We start from the raw sequence: 19,071 nt of genomic DNA on the forward strand, positions 1-19,071 counted from the left end.
ATTATATTCTTCAGCTCCAGAATTTTTGTATGGTTCTTTTAAAAAATAGTTTCTCTTTGTTGATATTCTCATTTTGTTCGTGCATTGTTCTTAATCCACTTGGTTGTCTGTGCTCTTTTAGATCACTGTGCTTCTTTAAGACAATTAATTTGAATTCTTTGTCATATAATTCATAGATTTCTGTGTCCTTGGGATTGGTTTCTGGAGATTGGTTTCTTTTGTTCTTTTGATTGAGCTATGTTTCTGTTTATTCTTGTGCCTCATGATTTTGTGGTTGTTGTTGAGTTTTATGTATTTGATAAAACAGCCACCTCTCTCAGTCTTCTTACAGGGAAGACCTTCACCAGTTGGGCTAGCTGGAGAGTCTGGGGGCCTCAGAAATCCTTTTTGGAGGACGTAATTTCTCTGGGCTTGTGCATGTAATTTCCCAGTTCGAATTGCAGGTTTCTTTTTCAGGTGCTTGTCATCTCTTGCTCCCTGTGGTGTCCAAGGCTTGTTCTCTGGTGCTGCAGCAGCAAGGTGCCACTCTCCCCTTTGTCCTCAGCAGTCCCCAGGCATCCAAAGTATGCTGTCTCCCCATCAGCATCCTGAGTCAGGTGAGACAGATACTGGGCCCTCAACAGCCCTCTGAGAAGCTGGACTGTTGGACCCACACTTTATTCTTCTCTTTCGCTCCAATTGGGTGCCTTTGGACTGTGTAGAGATGTTACTGGCCTGTCTGTGGCACTGCAGGCTCTCTGGGGCTGCAGCACACCACTCCTGCCACCCCCCAACCCCACCTTTGCTTTCAGTGGCCCCCCTGCATCTAAACTCTGCCAGTTTCATCAGGACTCCAAGTCAGTCGAGGCAGAAACCAGCCACTCCAGCGGCCCTGCAAAAAGCCAACCCGTTGGATGCAGTCCCCTCTTCCCTACCCCTCCATTCGCCCAGAAGCCGCGAGCTGGTGACTTTCTCCCAACATGCTGAGCTGTTGGCTTGAGGGAGGGACAGTTGGGGGTAAAGTGAAACCGCTCTTCTGTTTTCAGTGCAGCTGTTCTCAACTCTGGACTTGCCTGGGGAACTGGAACTCTTTAACTGGTTTCTGCTTCCCATAAAGGTATTTTGATTTGTAAGTGGTGTCTCTGTTGGGTCAAGGGCTAGGACTTCCTATCCCATCATCTGGCTGACATCCCGACCCGACAATAGTTTCCCAAAGGGAAACACATCAGGCTATAGAACCCAGAATAATTTATCAGAAATAAATCATTTACTGAGTGCTATGGAGTAGGGTGTACCCCTTAATATTATAAGCCCTCGTTTTACAGATGAGAAAGCCAAGGCACAGACGTAACACAACAAAATAGCAGGTAAAAAGTGACTGGTATGTAGTAGGCACTCAAAAATGAAAACCTTTTCTCTTATACTCAAACTCTTTTGAGATTGGGAAATTATTCTGGATGGAGGAAGGAGCCGTGAACCAATGAATGCTGCAGCTTCTAGAAGCTGGAAAGGGGTAGGAAACGGATTCTTCCAAGACCCTCCAGAGAAAACGCAGCCCTGCCAGCACCTTGACTTAGCCCAGTGAGACCTATTCTGGAATTCTGACTTCCAGAATTCTAAGATAATAGATTTATTTTGTCTTAAGCCACTAAGTTTCTGGTAATTTGTTACAGCAGACATAGGAAACTAATATAGAAGTCTGAGTTAAAAAAAAAATACATTCAGATAAAATTACTTAGGAAACACTTTATTGCACAAAATTTACATCTGTTGTATATGATGAAAAGCATGGCAAAAACAACCTTTTGTTAATCCATTTTTCTTCGCGATTTTTCTGTGAAAAGTAAAGATTTCCTAATACATTCTTTTTATATAGTTGTTTAACAGTTGTGTTGGTAATAAGTGTCTTGGGACATAAGGTATAAAACTGAAAACGGATCAGAAAAGTGCAGGGGGAAGACCACTGCCAAAGAGTAACCTCCAGGAACTCGGCATTTTCCATGGCAAGGCAGACGCTGAGGGGTCATCACACTGCAATTGAAGAACAAAATATGTAATCCTTCAACTTTATCACTAAATCTCTTTTTAACACGTATTATAAAACTCTCCCTTTGTTGTTGTTCCTTTTGGTTTTGACACTTCTAGCTGTGATTTATTGTAAGGAAAAAACAAAGTAATACATTTCTGTGTCTTTATATCAGCTGAAGATAAATTTCCTCAATTTCCAAGCCATAAAGATACGAACCAGAAAGGCTATAAATAGAGTCCATGGAGCAAAATCAAATTCAAAAGAAACAGTGGTTAAAAAAAAAATCAATGCTGTGTGATTTGTATCAATTTGTTCTTCAAAAAAGCATGAATTAAAAAGACAGTCACCTACCTTGTAAGTAGGCTTAGGTTACTTTTGTTATGCCTAAAGGCTAACTGATTTCCCCAGGTGTCATGCTCTTATTTCATAATAGAGAAAAGTATTTTAATTATAATGCATATTGATAGCTAAAGTACTGCTCACAAAGCTATACCTTTTGCTTAAAAGTAAAAGAAAAACCTGAATTCCAAAGAGGACTTGTTTATCCTTATAAAAAGCTGCCTGGTATAATTAATGCAACACTAAGAATGAATACAACGAAGTATTTAAGATTTTCCTTTTTTTTTTGAAAATCAGCCTTAATGAAACAACTGCAGACAACAGGTTGCTTAGCTGTCTTCTTTTGAAAAGTTCAGCTAACTTAAATTTTATATAAAGACGTCTAAATTTAACATAAACTTTCACTTACTTGGTCTACTTATATAGTATGTAAAAATGCAAGTTGATGAATACATAACCAGAGAAATCAGAGACTTAAGCTTTAGTGAAACTTACACATGGTTTGATTATCTGAAGCCATTCATTAAGATATTCAACAAGACCTAAGGCATCTGGGATATTGTCTCCTTCCGAAACGAATTTCAGCAGAATCACCATTGGGATTTCTTTAGAACAGCTACAACAATTAAAAAGAATAATTAGATATTCTTCTACTGATACAAGATGATGGTTCCAGTGTGCCTGTTTTTATAGCTGAGATAATCTGCCAGGTTTTAGGCAAGGAGATGTCACATCACAAGATCACTTATGTACCTTCTATTTGTAGGGACAAAACTAGGAGCCATGTAACACCCACCCTGGGCACATGAATGTTCCTGCCCCACACCAAGATTTGTGCTGGAAAATTAAAAGAACATCAATTTTGTGAGAAATATCTGTAAATAGCATGAATTTTAAAGCTACAGATGGTAGAGTTGCAGTATCTTGCAGATACAAACATTTAATTCAAAATGTTTAATTCAAAACAGAATTTAATTCAAAACAGAAAACAGACCAAGAAATTAGTAGTGGTAGTTTCTTCTGGGTGACAGAAGTGAGTATTTAAAATATTGTTTCTTTTGACTATTCTACATTTTCAAAATGTTCTATGAGGAACATGTCTTTCATAGTATTTTGTCTAGTGTTGCTAACTTTGTGGGCAAAGTTAACAGCTGCCCAGAGGTTGTTCTCTGCCCTCACGGTTTCACCCTATACTTGTGAGCTCAGGGTTGAGGAGGGTTCAGGCAGGCCCCAGGGCTCTTCCCCCAGCAGCTGTGTCCCTCTGGTTCTCTGCCTCATACTCTCCAGCTGTGTCAGCCACCCCAACTCTGGTTTCCAGTCCCCTCGACTTAGCAAGACGGCTGCACTCTGCCTGGGTCCCCCCACCCCATGCTGCAGTCCTGCAGGAAGCTGGGGCAATAGCAGGACTCTACTGCTTTCTCCCAGGCTTCACAGCTGTGTGCTGCATGGTGTCCAATGTCTGATGAACAGCTGTTTCATTAATGTTGTCCAGTTTCCCATTGTTTATGGCAGGAGGGCAGGTCTGCTATCAGCTACTCTGACACGGTCAGAAGCAAAGCTAGGAGACTGACTTGCAAAGAAGCAAGAAGTCAGTTTGAAGGGGCAGAGTGCGGGGGGAGTGCGAAGACAGCAGAATCCCCCTCCCCCTGCGGAGAAGGGCGAGACCAGCAAGGACAAACAGGAAGCGACGTAGGACTCTGGCAAACTGGGCAGGTTGTTGCAAAGGAGACGAGGAGAAAAGGAGAGGGAAAAAAAGCAAGGAAGAATGCGACAGCTCTGGGGACACTGTGAGGGCCAGGAGGCCAGCATCTGTGCAGAGCGCACCCAGGGGGCCAGGCCAGAGGGGCCTGGAGGGCTCTGGATGGCACATTGCGGAGGATGAACCAGATTCCGCAAAACGCAAGTAAAACTGCTGATGGATTTTTACTCAGGGAGTCTTGTGATCAGTTTTGCATTTTAGAAAGTTAATTCCAGCATTGCTGCTGAGGTGGTCAGGGCAGGTCAGAATGAGACAGTAGGCGATCGATCAAGAGACCCTGACAGCAGCTGCTATTGCCTGGACTGTGTCCCTCCAGGGTCTACAAGTGGAAGCCTCACCCACAGGCGACTGTATCGGGAGGCAGGAGGTTTAGGAGGTAATTCAGTGAAAGGTCACAGGAGGGGGCCCTAATCCGATGGGACCATGGCCTTACAAGGAGAGAAGGAGCTCTCTCTCTGCTGCGTGAGGACACAGCCAGAGGTGGCCGTCTGCAGGCCAGGAAGAGGGCCCTCCCCAGAACCCGACCAGGCCAGCACCCTGACCTCCAGCCTCCAGAGCTGTGAGCAAATACATTTCTGTTGTTTAAGCCCCGCAGTCTATGGTCTGACAGAAGTGCAGGCCACGGGTGATGTGGCCTGAATGGAGCGAGAGAATGATTCAAAGCTGGTGGTTTGCAGGGCAGGTGTGGAGAATAACCAGGTGGCCAGGGCTTCTAGGCTGTGGTAAGAAAAGAGGTGAAATAATATACTAAAGGGCATAAGCTAGACAGGGAAAGAAGTGAAAACACGAATGGAAGATAGACTACGAAAAAAAGAAAAGTTGAAGGAAATGATGGTTTTAATAAGAGCATAGATTTTCAGGTATAAAACAGGAGTTATTTAATGAGTACAGATCTTCTGTTTAGAACGATGACAAAGTTCTGAAAGTGGATGGTGGTGATGGGTACACAACAATGAATGTACTGAATGTCACTTAACTGTACACTTAAAAATGGTTAATTTAATGTTATGTACACCTCACCACCACCACCACTGCAAAGAGGACTGACTGCAGAGGTTGCACAGAATATGTATCAGGACCCCTAACATGACACACATACTAAAGCATTAAATATGGCTTTTCAGGAACCAATTCTATAACCACATTTCAATCTTTCCCCTGAATGTAACACGGTACCTATTTAATGAAGACATTTTCAGAGTTCCAGTAAGTACTCCAAACACTATCCCAGTTATCTTACTTTCATTTTCAGATAAGATGCGCAGCAAATATACAGGTAAGCTCACCCTTCGTCATAGAGTGTTTTTGTGATACCTCCTCCAGGAATACGGACACAAAACTCAGAATCGTCTATTTCAGGAATGCATGGGCTTTTTTCCATTTCTTCCCAGTTAAGGCTCTGTATTTTATTCTGAACACTTTTTTTCGTGGAAGGTGTAAGTAGGTACCTGAAGGGAGTACTGGAAACAATCATATAATTAACTAAAAACTCACAAATACGTACATTAAGACAATTAACAGTTCTTTTAGCAAAAATTATCTTGTTCTCCATATATTCTGCTGCACAAAGCAAAACACGTGTTTCAGCAGTCTATGGAAGAGCAACATGTAAAAATATTGCTCTGACTTGCTATTTACAAATTTAGGGGAGAGCGGAGAGACAGGAAAACTTAACCCAAGGCCAGGCCAGCGTGAAGATGTCCACAGCCACGCTCCCACCAGGCCCACTGTGAGAATCCCAGAAACTAAGTCTAGTCTTGAAAGGTTACTCTTGGCTAATAATTTCGTCAGAATTTTACAGGTGAAGAAATGATAATGCAATAAACTAGTTTAGATTTCTAAGTCTTGGATACTTTGTCTTCTACCTAAGAATTCAATCTGACATGCCTGGGAGCTATACTTAAAGGCAACTGTATTTCTGCAAATACAAATGGTTGAATATATGGAAATAAATAGAAACATCAATCCAGTCTTTGAAAAACGATCAACCAATAAACATCAGGTACCCTTTCTTCTTTCCCTTCATCAGCTGAGGTTTGTGGCGCTGCCAGGCACGTGATACCACACAACAGAGCACAGCCCCAGAACCATTCCCACCTTTATCCTAGGATCCCAGTGCCGCAGCCCTGGGAATGTCAAGGGCCCCCCACCTCTACTCCTCCTAGCTCATGTTCTTTACCTCCTTCTTTCTAAATTGCAGGGAGGACAGGAAAGGATATGCATGGCTTTAAAATTTTATTTTAACCTTTTAATAGAGAAATCATCCTAATAACTGTATAAATCATAGCAAAATACTTTTCCAAAGACACAGACATACCTGCGGAGCTGGAAGTCATTACGGTGATACGAGTGGCTGCTTGAAAGAACAACAACTTTGGCACAGTTGCTGCTTTTCACCCAGAAAAGCAGTTTCTCACAGAATGACTTTGATTTATACTTTGTATACCATTCAAAGAATAAAACAAAAACAGAAAAGTTAGATCCTAGAGTTACAATAAGAGTAGTCTATATAGTATTTCACCCACGTTATGTGATGATATATAGTTTATATATACTAAAATTATAATTATTTTTACATCTACTTACCATCCTTAGACTGAAGGTGAAAGATGAGGAGCAATGACTATTTTTTTATTTTTATTTTTTAACATCTTTATTGGAGTAGAATTGCTTTACAATGGTGCGTTAGTTTCTGCTTTATAACAAAGTGAATCAGTTATACATATACATATATCCCCATATCTCCTACCTCTTGCGTCTCCCTCTCACCCTCCCTATCCCACCCCTCAGGGTGGTCACAAAGCACCGAGCTGATCTCCCCATGCTATGCGGCTGCTTCCCACTAGCTATCTACTTTCCATTTGGTAGAGTATATATGTCCACACAACTCTCTCACTTTGTCCCAGCTTACTCTTCACCCTCCCCGTATCCTCAAGTCCATTCTCAAGTAGGTCTTTGTCTTTATTCCCGTCTTGCCCCTAGGTTCTTTGTGACCACTTTTTTTTGTATTTTTAGATTCTATATATATGTGTTAGCATATGGTATTTGTTTTTCTCTTTCTGACTTACTCCACTCTGTATGACAGACTCTAGGTCCATCCACCTCACTACAAATGACTCAATTTTGTTTCTTTTTATGGCTGAGTAATATTCCATTGTATATATGTGCCACATCTTCTTCTTTATCCATTCATCTGTCGATGGACACTTACGTTGCTTCCAAGTCCTGGGTATTGAAAATAGAGCTGCATAGAACATTGTGGCACATGACTCTTTTGAATTATGGTTTTCTCAAGGTATATATATACACATATATATATATGTATATATATAGTGGGATTGCTGGGTCATATCCTAGTTCTATTTTTAGTTTTTTTTTTTTTTTTTGCGGTATGCAGGCCTCTCACTGTTATGGCCTCTCCCATTGCAGAGCACAGGCTCCGGAAGCGCAGGCTCAGCGGCCATGGCTCATGGGCCCAGTCGCTCTGCGGCATGTGGGATCTTCCTGGACCGGGGCACGAACCTGTGTCCCCTGCATCAGCAGACGAACTCTCAACCACTGCGCCACCAGGGAAGTCCTTTTTAGTTTTTTAAGGAACCTCCATACTGTTATCCATAGCAGCTGTATCAATTTACATTCCCACCAACAATGCAAGAGGGTTCCCTTTTCTTCACACCCTCTCCAGCACTTGTTGTTTGTAGATTTTTTGATGATGGCTATTCTGACTGGTGTGAGGTGATACCTCATTGTAGTTTGATTTGCATTTCTCTAATGATTAGTAATGTTGAGCATCCTTTCATGTGTTTGTTGGCAATCTGTATATCTTCTTTGGAGAAATGTCTATTTCGGTCTTCTGCCCATTTTTGGATTGGATTTTTTTTTTTTTTGCTATTGAGCTGCATGAGCTGCTTGTATATTTTGGAGATTAATGCTTTGTCAGTTGCTTCCTTTGCAAATATTTTCTCCCATTCTGAGGTTTGTCTTTTCATCTTATGGTTTCCTTTGCTGTGCAAAAGCTTTTAACTTTCATTAGTCCCATTTGTTTATTTTTGTTTTTATTTCCATTTCTCCAGGAGGTGGGTCAAAAAGATCTGTTGTGATTTATTATGTCATGGAGTGTTCTGCCTATGTTTTCCTCTGCCTATGTTTTCCTCTAAGAGTTTGATAGTTTCTGGCCTTACATTTAGGTCTTTAATCCATTTTGAGTTTACTTTTGTGTATGGTGTTAGGGACTGTGCTAATTTCATTCTTTTACATGTAGCTGTCCAGTTTTCCCAGCACCACTTACTGAAGAGGCTGTTCACTGTATATTCTTGCCTCCTTTATTAAAGATAAGGTGACCATAGGTGGATGGGTTTATCTCTGGGCTCTCTATCCTGTTCTGTTGATCTATATTTCTGTTTTTGTGCCAGTACCATACTGTCTTGATTACTGTAGCTTTGTAGTATAGTCTGAAGTCAGGGAGACTGATTCCTCCAGCTCCATTTTTCCTTCTCAAGACTGCTTTGGCTATTCAGGGTCTTTTGTGTTTCCATGCAAACTGAAATTTTTTGTTCTAGTTCTGTGAAAAATGCCATTGGTAGTTTGATAGGGATTGCACTGAATCTGTAGATTGCTTTGGGTAGTAGAGTCATTTTCACAATGTTGATTCTTCCAATCCAAGAACATGGTATATCTCTCCATATGTCTGTATCATCTTTAATTTCTTTCATCAGTGTCTTATAGTTTTCTGCATACAGGTGTTTTGTCTCCTTAGGTAGGTTTATTCCTAGGTATTTTATTCTTTTTGTTGCAATGGTAAATGGGAGTGTTTCCTTAATTTCTCTTTCAGATTATTCATCATTAGTGTATAGGAATGCAAGAGATTTCTGTGCATTAATTTTGTATCCTGCTACTTTACCAAATTCATTGATTGGCTCTAGTAGTTTTCTTGTAGCATCTTTAGGATTCTCTATGTATAGTATGTCATCTGCAAACAGTGACGGTTTTACTTCTTTTCCGATTTGGATTCCTTCTTTTTCTTTTTCTTCTCTGATTGCTGTGGCTAAAATTTCCAAAACTATGTTGAATAATAGTGGTGAGAGTGGGCAACCTTGCCTTGTTCCTGATCTTAGTGGAAATGGTTTTAGTTTTTCACCACTGAGAATGATGTTGGCTGTGGGTTTGTCATATATGGCCTTTATTATGTTGAGGTAAGTTCCCTCTATGCCTACTTTCTGGAGGGTTTTTATCATAAACGGGTGTTGAATTTTGTCGAAACCGTTTCTGCATCTAATGAGATGATTATATGGTTTTTCTCCTTCAAATTGTTAACATGGTTTATCACATTGATTGATTTGTGTATACTGAAGAATCCTTGCATTCCTGGGATGAACCCCACTTGATCATGGTGTATGATCCTTTTAATGTGCTGTTGGATTCTGTTAGCTAGTATTTTGTTCAGGACTTTTGCATCTATGTTCATCAGTGATATTGGCCTGTAGCTTTCTTTTTTTGTGGCATCTTTGTCTGGTTTTGGTATCAGGGTGATGGTGGCCTCGTAGAATGAGTTTGGGAGTGTTCCTCTTTCTGCTATATTTTCTAAGAGTTTGCGAAGGATAGGTGTTAGCTCTTCTCTAAATGTTTGATAGAATTCGCCTGTGAAGCCATCTGGTCCTGGGCTTTTGTTTGTTGGAAGATTTTTAATGACAGTTTCAATTTCAGTGCTTGTAATTGGTCTGTTTATATTTTCTATTTCTTCCTGGTTCAGTCTCGAAAGGTTGTGCTTTTCTAAGAAAAATTGTCCATTTCTTCCAGGTTGTCCCTTTTATTGGCATATAGGTGCTTTTAGTAATCTCTCATGAGCAACCAAACCAAAACACAAATCCACCAATGATAACAAGCGCTAAAAACTATACTAAAAAAAAAACCCCAAAACCAAAAAACGCTGTCAGAACCCTAGGACAAATGGCAAAAGCAAAGCTATACAGACAAAATCACACAAAGAAGCATACACATACACACTCACAAAAAGAGAAAAAGGAAAAAAAAAAATATATATATATATAAAAATAAAAAAAGAGAGCAACCAAATCAATAAATAAATCTACCAATGATAATAAGCTCTAAATACTAAACTAAGATAAACATAAAACCAGAAACAAATTAGATGCAGAAAGCAAACTGCAAGTCTACAGTTGCTACCAAAGTCCACTGCTTCAATTTTGGGATGATTCCTTGTCTATTCAGGTATTCCATAGATGCAGGTACATCAAGTTGATTGTGGAGATTTAATCCACTGCTCCTGAGGCTGCTGGGAGAGATCTCCCTTTCTCTTCTTTGTTCACACAGCTCCTGGGGTTCAGCTTTGGATTTGGCCCTGCTTCTGCGTGTAGGTTGTGTGAGGGCATCTCTTCCCCACCCAAATAGGACAGGGTTAAAGAAGTGGCTGCTTAGGGGGCTCTGGCTCACTCAAGCTGGGGGGAGGGAGGGGTACATAATGTGGGGCGAGCCTGTGGTGGCAGAGGCTGGCGTGACATTGTAACAGCCTGAGGCGTGCCATGTGTTCTCCCGGGGAAGCTGTCCCTGGATCAAAGGACTCTGGCAGTGGTGGGTCGCACAGGCTCCTGGGAGGGGAGGTGTGGATAGTGACCTGGGCTTACACACAGGCTTCTTGGTGGCTGCAGCAGCAGCCTTAGCATCTCATGCCTGTCTCTGGGGACCGCACTGATAGACGCAGCTCACGCCCGTCTCTGGAGGTTGTTTAGGTGGTGCTCTGAATCCCCTCTCCTTGTGCATCCCAAAACAATGGTCTCTTGCATTTTAGGCAGGTCCAGAGTTTTCCCTGGACTCCCTCCCTGTTAGCTGTGGCACATTAACCCCCTTCAGGCTGTCTTCACGCAGCCAACCCCAGTCCTCTCCCTGGGATCTGACCTCTGACGCCCGAGCCTCAGCTCCCAGCCCCCATGCGCCCCGTCGGGTGAGCAGACAAGCCTCTCGGGCTGGTGAGTGCTGGTCGGCACCGATGCTCAGTGCGGGAATCTCTCCACTTTGCCCTCTGCACCCCTCTTGCTGCGCTCTCCTCTGTGGCTCCAAAGCTTCCCCCCAGCCACCCCCCGTCTCCGCCAGTGAAGGGGCTTCCCAGTGTGTGGAAACTTTTCCTCCTTCACAGCTCCCTCCCGGAGGTGCAGGTCCCGTCCCTATTCTTTTCTCTCTGTTTTTCCTTTTTTCTTTTGCCCTACCCAGGTACATGGGGAGTTTCTTGCCTTTTGGGAAGTCTGAGGTCTTCTGCCAGCATTCAGTAGGTGTTCTGTAGGAGTTGTTCCACATGTAGATGTAGTGATGTAGTTTTGATGTATTTGTGGGGAGGAAGGTGATCACCACGTCTTACTCCTCCACCATCTTGAAGGCACCCCACAATGACTGTTTATTTTATCTTTACAACTAGAGATAAGCTAAGTGTGAGGAATCTAGATTTCAGTTTCCCAGTTCTGTACTTCAGTGATCTATTGTTACTCAAAAACCACCATGCGGTTATCTATGAGACGTCTTGCCAGAAATTTCTGCCCTAAATCTGATCAGAAAGAAACAGGTGAATCCAGAAGGCTGAACATCTGGCCTGGGTCCCTCAGAGGAGTCAATATTGTGAATCACAGAAGGAGGAGGGCAGCTCTACACTGAACCCCAACTGAAAAGATATAACAGCCTAAGGCAACACACAAACCTTGCCTGGATCCAGAATTGAAGGATATTTGGGGAACAACTGGGGAATTTGAATATGCCGAATGCTAGTACTTAATAATTCACTAAATGCTGACTTTCTAGGTGTGTGGCAGTGTTGTGGTTGTGAGGTTGTGTGTGAAGGAGAGTCTCCTTCTTGTATGGAGTGAGCAGCATGATGTCAGCAGCCTCCTTTTGGACTGTTTGGCAGGAGGAAACTGCGTGTACTTGTGCAAAGAGAATCAAGCAGGTGTGGCAAGATGTGAACAGATGACTGATCTGGGTCATAAAATTTGGGGGGAAAACCCATTTTATGGAAACTCTTTTCAGAGACTGTTAATAAAATAATTATTCAATAAAATATAAAATGCAGGTAAGAAATGGCTACCTTTTAAAAACAGAAGGGCAGTTTGTGTCGTGGTTAAGAGAGGCCAGCTCCAGAGACAGGCTGCCGGGTCTAGAATGCTGGCTCCACCCATGAACCACACGGCTTGAGCAAGCTGCCTGAGCTTCTGTGTTTCCGATTTCTCACTTGTAAAATTAAGATAATTAGCATCTGCCTCCTAGGATTGTTGTGAGGACTGAGTAGAGCAACATGCTTGAAGTATTTAGAGTATTACTGGTGCAAAGAATCTATGCTCAAAAAATGTTTGCTACTTTGAAATCACTCTTTATTTACATCTATCAACAATTTCAGGGACTTCCCTGGTGGCGCAGTGGTTAAGAATCTGCCTGCCAATGCAGGGGACATGGGTTCAAGCCCTGGTCCAGGAAGATCCCACATGCTGTGGAGCAACTAAGCCCGTGCGCCACAACTACTGAGCCTGTGTTCTAGAGCCCACAAGCCACAACTACTGAGCCTGTGTGCCGCAACTACCAAAGCCTGTGCGCCTAGAGCCCGCGCCCTGCAACAAGAGAAGCCACTGCAATGAGAAGCCGAGCAGCCCCCGCCCAAAGCCTGTGCACCGCAACCAAGAGTAGCCCCTGCCCGCCACAACTAGAGAAAGCCCACATGCAGCAACGAAGACCCAACACAGCCAATAAATAAATAAATTAATTAATTAATTTTTAAAAATTCGTTTAGAAGTGTCTGAATTGTCCATCTTACTTCTCGAACTTACAGATATTAGGAAGAGAACAAAAAAGCCACGTGGCACAATGTAAAACTGCTAGCAACTCTCACTGCCAAACTTTTTGTGTGATATTGTTAACTAAGGAAAGAGTAATAAATATTAAAATAACCATAGCTCCATTCATGATAGCCTCAAACTGGAAAAAAATCAAATGCTCCATCAACAGTATGGGTAAATCATGGTTTATTTACACAACAGATTCATGCACAGAGGTGAGAAGGAAGTAACTACCTCTACCTGCAACAATGTGGAAGCACCTAGCAGACAGAATGTGGAGTAAAGGAGGCCAGACGTGAAGTGCACCCGTGAGATCCCGCTCCTACAACATGGTGACTGTGGGTGTGTGTGGAGGGGCCCCCGGGAAGGGGAGACCTTTCTGCCCCCCTGAACAGGTGGTACCTCAATCCACTCTACACCAAGGCTCTGTCTAGAAGCCGAGGATACAGGAGTGAATGACACCTTGTCACTTTTCTCAAGGAACTTCCATTCTATCAGGTGGGAAGTGAGGAGTCGTGAAGAAAACTAGCTCAGGATAAGATAAGAGAAAGGATGCTGGGGGGAGGTCTTTCTGATGAGGGACAGCTAAGCAAAGACTAAAGGAAGTGAGCCATTCAGGTGTCCAGTGGAGAAGTGGTCCAGGCAGAGAAACTACTGTGAGGACTGAGACAGGATGAGCTTAATGTGTTTGAACAGCACAGGGTGGCCAGTGTGGCTGGAGCAGGGCAATCAAGAGCGGGAGCAGGGGACAGGCATGCAGGACAGCTGGACGTGGGGCCAGGGACAGAGCTGCCCCGCAGATGCTCCATGGTAACCAAATGCTCTTTATGGCAGCTGCTCGCCACGCATGGCTGTGGAGAACTTGCAATGTGGCTACTGGGACAGAGGAACTGAATTTTTAATTTTACTTACTTTTAATGAATGAGTCAAAATTTAAACAGCTACATGTGTCTAGTGGCTGCCACATCAGAGATGTAGGGCCTGTCGGGCCGTGGTGAGGGCTGTGAACTCGCTTTGAGATGGGAAGCTACTGGCGGGTTTGGAAGGCAGAAGTGACGTGCTTTGATTAAGATTTAAAGGATCACGGGTAGAGCTGTCTGCGGGGCGGGTGGTGCAGGAGCAGAATCAGGGCATGAGGGAGGGGGTGGCTGGACTGGAGTGGTGGCAGCAGAAGACGAAAGAAGTTGGATTCAGAAAATATTTTCATATATATATAATTTTTATGTAGATGCCACTGGTTTGAAATGTAACTCAAATAGAATAAACCTGTAATATTTATATGCTTAAAGTTTTTCACCAATGCTACCTGAATCAGGAATATATAAGACCCAAGCTATATGTCCCAATTCCTTTCAATATATTCATGAAACAATACTAACAACTCTGAAATTTTATGAGTATTTCTCTATAGAATCAGACCTTGCTTAACTGTATAAACATAAACAAAGAAATGATTTTTGAGTCTTAATGATAATGACTCAGTATTTTCTCATTATATTGCACTTTAATAAACTTAAGAAGGCAAAAATAACATACTAACCTTAATAAAAATGGATCTTAACTGAAGAGCCACTAGTTTCTTTGAAGGCGATGCATACACTGCAAGTCCAAGAAAATGAAACCAAATGATAGTTAAATTGAAGGAGTCATACAAGTGAAGTTATAATGATAAAAAGCTGAACTAGGAGAACTTCTGTATCTAAATGTTTTCGATAGTTAAAATATAGAACATATGCACTGTATCATTTAGTTAAAACAAAACACTTTAATACCTCAGAATTCACCTGTGGGCTTTATTCTACAGAATACATTCAGTGCTGAAAAGTTAACTGTAAGAAAATTATCAAAAATTATTTCTCTTCTTTGACTGTAAATCCAGAGAAGTATTCCCCTGGAAATTTCTAGCATTATGACAAATGACATCATTCTTAAGATCGTTTTTGGTTTCTGATATTCTTTCCTCTTTTCTCTAGAGAACAGCAACAGTCATTGGGATTAGAACAAGGAAGAATAAAATGCAGCGAATGTTAGCTGGGCAATAAAATACCTGCAATAGGTACATGTGTTCTTTAGGAGTTTTTGAAAGACCTGAAATAACATGCAAAAATTTTTGTGAGTCGACGTGTGTGAATTTTTTCTGCAAAAAGGATCCACAATTTTCATCAGATTCTACAAGGGGCCTACTTTACTGACGCTTAAGAAGTCCTGCCCAACTTCACCTCCAAGAATGAGATGCTCCAAAATGACCCAAGGACAAAATACAGAGTGCCTGAGGACACGTGATTAGGCCACTGTGCCAAGGGGTAAGCTTTCAGTTACTGTAAAAAGATTACAAATAACCCTAGACTTGGGCACAGCCTTTGGTGGATCACGTCTCTCCTGTTATACAGGTCTTTTCGGGGTTGTCTCATTGGACTGGTGCATGTGGGGTGGCCACGGCTGTACTCCATCAGCGAGTCTGCTAACCACCAGGTATGTGTGGGGCAAAGGAGGCTAGAGCAGGTCTAGGAATTAGGGAAAAGGGCAGGCTGAGCTTTAAAATATAAGATGTACCACTTTCTACAACAGCAACACTTGTGTTCTCCACCAGTGTATCACGAAGGTCTTTTTTTGTTGTTAAGACCCTGTTTTCCAGATCCTTTTTCTTGTCAGGTGATGTAACATCGCCTTTCACATATTCTGGCTAAAAATATTTACTTTTAAATAATCAAGCCTTTATTCCTAACTCCAGTTTCAGAAAATACAGAAACTAGAGGAACGTGGCAAATGACACCACAGGAAGCAATCAGACAAACGTAGAAGGTGGGACATTCTATAGGACAATGTGTCCAGTTTTTTCCTTCAATAAATCAGTTTTGCAAAGAAGGAAAAGAGATTATGCAGGGTAAGAGATTTCAAAGGCACGATAATCAGAAGTACTATGGCCTGGTCTGGACAAACTAACTTTAAAGGACAGTTTTGGGTAAACTGGGCCTCTCTGGATAGGGTATAGGAAGATATTGCTAATTTTGTTAAATGCAATGGTGTTTTAGCTATGTAAGAAAATGTACTATAAGAGGTGCATACTTACATATTTGGGGGTGGAATGTTGTGATGTCTATAATTTATTTCAAAAAGACACCTCATCTTAAAAAATAAAAAAGTGGATTAAAGAACTGTCTCCAATGGACCTGCTGCCAGTTTGTGTCAGAGGAAAAAGCCAGTGGGTCTTCTGCTGGAGCGAAGGTGCATTAGCAGGTGACGGGGAGGCAGGTCTCTGGGTCAGGCTGCCTCGATTAATCATGGGACCATGATTCCCTGTGCACTGGTTCCCTGATCTATAAAACCACCCATGGAGTAGTTGTGAGCATTAAGTGAATTAACACATGTAAATGCACAGTGTTCAGCTCAGAGGAGATACTCAACAAATGACAGTTGTTATCATTAGTCTAAATATAAAAATTCTAGTTCTACCATTTATAGTCCTTTGTCCTTCAAGGCAATACTTGAAATTATCTAGTGTTAATAAAACCATCTTTCTGAAGTGTATTTCATTATTGCAAGCTAATGACATGGTTAGTAAGACTGACAAAACCCAAAATGCTTCCTCACTTGTTTCTCGGTCCACCTACGGTCTTTCATGCTCCTGTCACCTTTGGCTTCTAAACCGAAGACTGAGAGGCCAAGGCAGCAGCTGCCCATCACGCGAAGTAACTGGAGGCCCCTTTGTTTTCCTCTCCTCCCGAGGGGCAGTCTCATCATGAACACAGTGGTTGGGGGCTGTAAACTGTGTGCCCCAACTAACCCAGCTTGACAGTCCAACAAGGAACTGTGGAGACGTACGGCGTGGGAAGAGCCCACACCTACTGCAGTGTTAGGAAACTCGGCCTCTCTGAGCCTCGTCAGTGTTACGACGGATTCTACAACGTGACAGGATGGCAGAGGACTGTGTGAGGTAGCGTATATTAAACATACGGGACTGAGCCCAGTGGAATTCTCTCTCCCTGATATTAGTGATGCTTACCCATGCCAGTAAGGAGAGAAAATAAAACTGAGGATAAAAGGGGAAAAACCCCACGTTAAACAAATAGGTATCTCAAATTCCATCCAAGGATACAAATACAACCACATCTCTCAAGGGAGCTGCCATTTAGGAAAGGCTAAGGACTAAACCAGGGTGTATGCAGGAGAGGAGAACACAGTGTCCTGAACTCTGCACAGAGCCGGTGCCAGGTGCTGCAGGACATACTGGGAGGGTCTGGTTCTGATTTAAAACAACTCTACCTTGTAGGAGAATATAACACACCTTCAGCATTTATACTGAGTTCTGTTGAATTTTCTTCTGCAGTTGCATATGGATTGTTTCCAACCATCGGCACAAGACAATCAGTATAGAAGTAACCAATCTTATACATATTCAGTGTAGAAATAATCAGATCTATTGCAAGCTGGCCAACATTTCCAACAGATACTGCTGGCTGAAACAGTAAAATAATATATTCATTAAGTCAACCAAATTAGCAGCACTTTAAAAAGTTTAGTCAGAAGACAACAATCACAGCACTGGTACTGCACGCTTACGCTCAGGTGAATCACAGCTGGATTCTGACCCCTTCATTAGCTCCACCTTTCAGACTACTGATTGAACACTTACTAAATACCCCAATGGAATGAATCTTCCATTTCTTCAACCTAACATGGCTTCCCTCTTCACCACTCCACTGTCAAGGGTACCCCTAGTATCTTTTGGACATTACTTTCTCTATGACATTTTTCTTTTTCTTTTTTTTTTTGCCAGGTATCTCCTGCAAAAACACTTCTTGTTTTTTGTGATTAATAAATATTTTTCAGGGAGATACTTTGAAATGAAGTCTAATTTCCTTTCTCAGTACACTATCACATGCTAATTTAAGCATTTATTGACATTTTATTTCTTTTTTGGCCACGCAGCATGCGAGATCTTAGGTCCTGGACCAGGGATCAAACCCGTGCCCCCTGCAGTGGAAGGGTGAAGTCCTAACCACTGGACCACCAGGGAAGTCCCCATTAATATTTCTTGTGTGCACTATTATGATGAAAATTATCAAAAAGTAACTTTTCTATTACCATCATCCTTTTTAAAAACTGAAATATAATTGACATATAACATTATATTAATTTCAGTTGTACAACATTGTGATTCGACATCTGTACATACTGCAATATGATCACCTCTACAGGTCTAGTTAGTAACCAATGCCACACAGTCAGAAAAACCTTTTTTTCTTGTGATGAGAACTTTTTAAGATCTACTCATGTTAACAACTTTCAAATGTACAATACAGTATTAACTATAGTCATCATGCTTTGAGTTACATCCCGGGACTTATTTTTGACTAGAGATTTGTACTTTTGACCCCCTTCTCCCATTTTATCCACCCCTGCTGGCAAGCACCAATCCATTCTCTGTATCTATAAGTTTTTGTTTGTTTTTTTAATTCCAAATATGAAGCTTTTCTTAAGAGGTCCTTGTGTCCCTCCCCCTCCCAATAAATCCTAGGGCCTTTCTGTACCTTTTTCAACGTTCTAACCTTATTTATATACATGTGTTTCCAACTAAACTGCAAAATCCTTGAGGAATCTAGTCTTTTTTGTCACATTTTGACACCACAGAACGCTCACTGAGTGAGCCAAAGTCTTTAGCAACCCGTCTGTAGTTTCCTGGCTAATGACAACGATTCGCTAGCTTGAACCTGACTCCCGAACTAACTGAGAAAAGGTTTTCCAGGATGAAATGTAAAGCGAGTGGCCCGCACGACACTAGCCAAGCACAGGTCACTCCCCAGCACGTTCCGCTCTCAGCCACCAGGACTCGGGGCCGTAGACCCGCGCGCGTTCGGGGACCGCCGCTCGGACCCCCACTCCGCCCCCTCCCTCGGGGCCGGACTCACCATCAGGAGCGTGCACCCCGCGAGGTCGGGGACAGAGTCCCCGCAGGGGACAAACATGGTCTAGACGGCTGCTACAGCGGGAAAAGCCTGCGGCCGGAAATGCGGACAGGCGGTGCGCGGGGTCCTACGAGACCTTCGGCGCGGGGTTCTTCGAGGCCTACGGCACGGGGTCCTGAGGTGCCCGTGCCACCGCCTGCCGAGGCGGCGTGCGACAGGGCCTGCGTGGAG

General features: G+C 42.5%; 1 protein-coding gene across 1 annotated transcript; it reads right to left on the reverse strand.

Moving 5' to 3' along the window:
* Nucleotides 1-1,718: 1,718 nt before the first annotated feature.
* On the reverse strand, nucleotides 1,719-18,983 carry PSMG2 (proteasome assembly chaperone 2). The gene is made up of 7 exons (XM_060029494.1): nucleotides 18,844-18,983; nucleotides 17,220-17,391; nucleotides 14,475-14,533; nucleotides 6,424-6,542; nucleotides 5,393-5,566; nucleotides 2,843-2,963; nucleotides 1,719-2,010 (listed from the first exon to the last, which is right to left on the reverse strand). Exons 1-7 carry the CDS (start codon nucleotides 18,898-18,900, stop codon nucleotides 1,918-1,920), a joined length of 795 nt encoding a protein of 264 aa, XP_059885477.1. The 5' UTR covers nucleotides 18,901-18,983; the 3' UTR covers nucleotides 1,719-1,917.
* Nucleotides 18,984-19,071: the final 88 nt, after the last annotated feature.

Source organism: Delphinus delphis, chromosome 13 (genome assembly GCF_949987515.2).
Source record: "Delphinus delphis chromosome 13, mDelDel1.2, whole genome shotgun sequence".
NCBI lineage: Eukaryota > Metazoa > Chordata > Mammalia > Artiodactyla > Delphinidae > Delphinus > Delphinus delphis.

Excerpts from the sequence above, each read along its gene's own strand:
- PSMG2 (XM_060029494.1), bottom strand. The coding sequence starts at position 18,900 with ATGTTTGTCCCCTGCGGGGACTCTGTCCCCGACCTCGCGGGGTGCACG. Across the intron at positions 14,534-17,219 it reads ACTCAGTATAAATGCTGAAG|TGTATGCATCGCCTTCAAAG; the intron begins GTGTGTTATATT and ends TTGGACTTGCAG. Across the intron at positions 6,543-14,474 it reads TAAGATCCATTTTTATTAAG|TATAAATCAAAGTCATTCTG; the intron begins GTTAGTATGTTA and ends TGGTATACAAAG.